The sequence below is a fragment of the Solanum dulcamara genome, chromosome 4, assembly GCF_947179165.1.
Source record: "Solanum dulcamara chromosome 4, daSolDulc1.2, whole genome shotgun sequence".
NCBI classification, from domain to species: Eukaryota; Viridiplantae; Streptophyta; class Magnoliopsida; order Solanales; family Solanaceae; genus Solanum; species Solanum dulcamara.
In genome coordinates, this window is record NC_077240.1 from 81,735,186 (window position 1) to 81,740,813 (window position 5,628).

Genomic DNA, 5,628 nt, shown 5'->3' on the forward strand with positions numbered 1-5,628 from the left:
AGTTGGCGGAATAAAAAAAAAAAATAGGATAAATAAATTAAAATTGATAGAGTACAAAAAATAGAAAAAATTACGTAAATACACATTTTATTTTATCATAATCTTCAAAATTTTCTACCATTCAAAAAAAATTCAAAAATTCTCTCGGATACATCACTCATCTCTCGCTGATACATCTCTCTCTTATATATCCAGATCCTATCCCCTCTGATAAATCTCTATTTCCTCTCTAATACATCTCTTCCTTCTCGAATACATTCCTAACCTATGCAATTAAATGTCTGCTGATGTATTTCGAAAGTCTAATGATATATTCGAATTAATATATTTTAAAGGATTTTTATAATTTTAAAAAAATAGAAAAATAATATAATTTACTCTTAATATTATGAAATTTATTTAATTACACAGAAAATAAAAGAGAATTATGACGAAGTGATAAAATCACTTTGTCAAAAAAATATTGTACCCCACTATGAAATTCAAATTTAATCGGCTTTAATATAAATAACGTCATACTGACGCAAGATTGGGAAACCACTGATCTTTGTCAATTATAAAAATTTCCCTTTCATTTTCCCCCTCTTCCTCTCTATTTCTATACATTTGACAGCAGCTGATGATCTCTCTATTTTTCGATTAAAAAATCTGGCGAACTTCAGACCGATTAGTGCTCAGAAGGACTTTGTGAGTTTCTTTTTTTCTTCTTCTTATTCTGTTTTCACTAATTATTAAGTCGTTTGATTAAGTTTCTAAAATTAGCATATTTTGAAAAGTATTTGTATTTGATTAATAAATTTTAAATAAAAATTAGTGTTTGGCCAAACTTTCAAAAAGTGATTGTATTTTTCTTTTAAAAAAAATATTTTGGTGAAAAGCTCTCTTTTTTATATTTTGAAAATAAATTCTGCTGCTTCTATGGAAATACTCTATTTTCAAAAGCTGGGCCAAATACTTTATTTTTATAAAATAAACACTTCTTTTTTAAAAAAAAAAAAAAGTTCGCTAAACAGGCTATATATTTGTTTTGAGTGCAAAATAATTATCCAAATAAAATCTCTCTTATTTTTCTTACATTGTTTTCTATGTTGTACAGCTCACCTGGAAAAATGGAGGGAGCAACACCTTCTGTGTTATGTAGTCACTTTGTTATCATGTTGATCCTACTTCTAACAGATACATCAGTGGCTGAACCAAGATCCCAGATAATCCAGCTCATATGTGGAAACAGAACGACGGTTTCCACCCCAAATTTTGTTGGTACGATGGAAACTTTAAGTGAACAAGTGAGAAGTAGAGGATATGGAGTAGGAGTTACTGGCAATGGACCAGATGCTAATTATGGACTTAGCCAATGCTATGGTGATCTTTCATTAATTGACTGTGTCTTATGCTTCTCTGAAGCGCGGAACCTTCTTCCCGAGTGCTTCCCTAATAATGGAGGGCGAATTTATCTTGATGGCTGCTTTATGAGAGCGGAAAATTACAGTTTCTATGACCAGTATTTAGGTCCAGAGGACAGGCGAGTATGCGGAAACAGGACGACAAAGGGTTCATTGTTCCAACAGAATGCTAGGCTAGCCGTTCAACAAGCAGCTGCAAATGCACCGAGTAATAATGGCTATGCGCGTGCCCAAGTGTCAATGCACAGGCCTTCCAATGATACAGCTTATGTTCTCGCTGATTGCTGGAAGACGCTGAGTGCAAATTCTTGTGCAGCGTGTTTACAAAATGCATCTGCATCCATGTTGGGATGCTTACCTTGGTCAGAAGGTAGAGCTCTGTACACCGGATGTTTCATGAGGTATTCCGATACCAATTTTCCTATTTCTACCAGTGGAGGCTCGTCATCAAGGGGTACTTTTTGCTCTTTTTTCATCCTGGTTTGCCTGTTATTTATCGAATGAACATGTAATTTTGCTGATAAATGGTCTCTTTTTTACCATATTGCAGGAAAAGTTGTAGTCATTGTCATTGTTGTGGTTAGTTCCGTTGTCGTTTTGGGAGCAGGTGCTTTCGTTGGTTTTGGTGTCTGGAAGAGCAAACTAATCCAGAAGAAGAGAAAAGGTAAAGACTTTTGTGCCAAAAATTAGTCATAAAAGTCATTAGGCTATCAATGAGGTACATATTGCTGAGTATATATCTTACGATTCGCACACAACTGTAGTGAAATAACTTGAAGTGTCATGGCCTACTCGTGCTTTTACATGGCACTTGGACCAAACTCAAACCCTAAAGCTAGTTCATGAGGAAGGATTGCTCAAGTTCATATAAGTATACCACCAGTCTATTCCCCAACCAATGTTGGGATTTGATGTTGGGTTTAATTGATACTTTGAATGGAAAATTAAGGGAAAAAGAAGTGGAGAGAAAAATGATCTGCTTTCTTGCTTTATTAAATAAGTTTTGGTCTCAAATAGGTGGTGGAAAAGAAAAGTCTTCTACTTAAAAGTGGAAACACTTCTTCATGTTGCTAAAGGGTCAAGAAGGGGGTCTACCCTCGCGCCGTCGTCGTCGCTCGGCTCGGCTTTAAATTTTAATTAATTAATATTATTTATTTATTTAATTAATTAAGTGAAAAAATCCTGACCCGCGACCCGTTTCTTTCCCGGATTAATTTAAAAAATATTTCTCTCCATTTTTTCAACGGATTTTTGAAAGGTTGCAACCTTGTCCGAAAAGTTGCAAAGCTTTTTCTCAACAGTCAAGCATTTTCCTAACAGGTGCCTTTTCTTAAAAGGTGCAAATAGTCTATATATATCTGTTAATCCTCAAAATGTTATATACGAAATTTCTGAAATAACATCTTCTTCTTCTTTCTGCACTTCCTAAAACTCGTGTGATATACAACCATCAAGTAGTTCGCAGTCACCATAATTTGTTGTACCGCTATTCTGGTGAGTAAATCGTTCTATCCTGGGAGGAAAGATTCTAAAACCTTTGGTACATTGAAGGGAATAATTTCCTTAAAGACACAATGTGCATTCAGTGGGCTCGGTTTCTTGTTCTTACATAATTTTACCAAACACTATTTTTATTTTCTGTTCTGGTTCTATCTTTTATTTCAGAATTTATTGTTGGTGTTTCATCATTTGTTTTCAATACAGTTTAGTAACATTTGACCCCCTGTAAGTCTCTAACACCCTGGGAAATTTGAACCTGTTAGGTGCAAATGATGTTGAGAAATTAGTGAAGATCCTTCTTCAAAACCACGTGAACTTCAAGTATTCGACACTTGACAAAGCCACGAGATCATTTGATGAGGCCAACAAGATCGGGCAAGGTGGATTTGCCACGGTTTATAAGGTATGTAATGGCTGAATGTAGTGTGATTATGTTAACAGCAATGTAATACTACAAGTGTTGGCAATTAAATAAAGGAAATTGCTGATAAAAGTTGTACAAAGTACATATCAAGATATTATTGAAAGAAGAAAAGGGAGTCTGAGGCACAATTTGTTGCAGGGTGTTTTGGCAGATGGGAGAGAGATCGCCATCAAAAGACTGTTCTTCAACAACAAACACAGAGCTGCAGATTTTTATAACGAGGTTAACATAATCAGTAGCATCCAGCACAAAAACTTGACAAGGTTATTGGGATGCAGCTGCTCAGGACCGGAAAGCCTTCTTGTATACGAGTTACTCCCTAATCAGAGTCTTGATCGCTTCATATTTGGTAAGTAACCGGACTTTACTACAGCACCACCTACTTTTTAGTCCCAAACAAGTTAGGGATCAGCTATATGAACTCTCACTATTTTATTTAAGCTAAACTCATGCCATCATTGCACTAACGAAATGGTGTATTTTCACATAACCAGCACAATGTCCTTATCAGCCATATGATAATAACCTTAAAATTTGACAGACCCTATCAAAGGTAAAGCTCTAAACTGGGAGAAGAGATTTGAGATAATTATAGGTACAGCAGAAGGATTGGTATACCTTCACGAGAACTCAAAGACACGAATAATTCACAGAGACATAAAAGCTAGCAACATCCTGTTGGACTCGAGGCTCCGTGCAAAGATTGCTGATTTTGGATTGGCCAGGTCATTCCAAGAAGACAGAAGTCACATAAGCACTGCCATTGCTGGTACATTGTTAGTATTTCTTCATCTCTTCTTCTACTTTTTTCACGTAAAGTACACAAAAACATGAAAACTAATATGGTCCAATAATGGATGATTTGCCCTTTTTATGCAGAGGATATATGGCTCCAGAATACTTAGTGCACGGTCAGCTAACAGAAAAAGCAGATGTCTATGGCTTTGGAGTTCTTCTACTAGAGATTGTTACTGGAAGACAAAATAACAAGAGAAAAAACGCCGAATATACTGTCAGCTTAGTTTCCGATGTAATTTCTAATCAATCATTTCTTTTTTGAACCAAATGTTAAATCTGGGAAAACATTTTTGCTCTTTGATCTTAACTTTATTCGATTACATTAACAGGTGTGGGAGCACTTTCAACGCGGGATAGTGAAGGAACTGTTCGATCCGAATCTCATGTTGCATAACTGCAAAACAATCAATGTGAAAAATGAGGTTGCGAGAGTGTTACATGTGGGACTTCTGTGCACTCAAGAGATCCCAACGTTACGGCCATCCATGTCTAAGGCATTACAAATGTTCGTCAAGAAAGACGAAGAGTTGCCTCCTCCTACTAAGCCGCCATTCGTGGATGACAAAACCATGACACTTCATGACCCTTGGGAGGAGTACTCGCTTATACAATGCGAATCTGCTACGATTGCCATGTTATCTTACAGTTCTTTTTACCCCAGATGATGATATTCCAGCGCCCTGAAATTAAAGCATAGATTAAAGATAGACAAATTAAATTGGCCTCAACTAGCAACTAAACACTCCAACTTTGAGTATGCACATCTAGACACCTCAACTTTGAAAGTACAAGAGGGTGGTGGGGGGGGTTGAATTCTTTTTGTATTTTGTCTTTATAAAACTGTGAGCGAATCATCTGCCTAGTTAATAAGAGAAAGATGAGAAAGTAAATGACACCATGTGTTTTATACAGTTTGGGATCCAATGTGGATCTTAGTCTAGCTAGTCCCCTTGGATTGCAAGGATGTTCTCTGTATGTTCTTGAAGTTTGTGTTGTACAGTATTTGTGATGTGTAGTTCCTATGTGTATACTCTATATTTTTTCTCTTGATTGATACGATGTCTCACAACTATATTTTCCCTCTCTTCTCTCTTTTGATTACACATTGAATCAAAAAGAAATTACAATGGTTGTTAAGAGTAGAACAAAGAGGCTTGAGGAGGTTTAGACAATTGTTTATTCTCTTCGACCTTTGATGGCTTCTTATATAGGCTCTTTGAACTAGTCATTTGAGGTCTTTGATAGGGATGGCAACCAAAACGAATTGATCCTTGGAAAGACTAATTGATTTCTCTCCAAGAATAAGTAGACAACTTCGTACTTGTGTTGTCGTTGATTGACTCATCAATATATTTGTTAATCTTCTTGGTTTTCTTCGCAGAGTTAGAGTGCTTACTTGTCAATTGAGGTCAAATTTGAGTGATTGTTTTTGTATTACGCCTATATTATAAGCATCATTTTGCCTAGTCTTCTTGGGATAAACTGCATCATGATTGAGTTGTT

The 5,628-nt window shown here is 35.9% G+C and overlaps 1 protein-coding gene across 1 annotated transcript; it reads left to right on the forward strand.

Moving 5' to 3' along the window:
• Positions 1-584: 584 nt before the first annotated feature.
• On the forward strand, positions 585-5,137 carry LOC129885223 (cysteine-rich receptor-like protein kinase 2). Its single transcript, XM_055959424.1, has 8 exons — positions 585-687; positions 1,097-1,857; positions 1,954-2,067; positions 3,167-3,306; positions 3,466-3,676; positions 3,869-4,103; positions 4,207-4,357; positions 4,455-5,137. The coding sequence occupies exons 2-8, from the start codon at positions 1,110-1,112 to the stop codon at positions 4,788-4,790; spliced, it is 1,935 nt and encodes a 644-aa protein (XP_055815399.1). The 5' UTR covers positions 585-687; positions 1,097-1,109; the 3' UTR covers positions 4,791-5,137.
• The last annotated feature ends 491 nt before the right edge of the window (positions 5,138-5,628 follow it).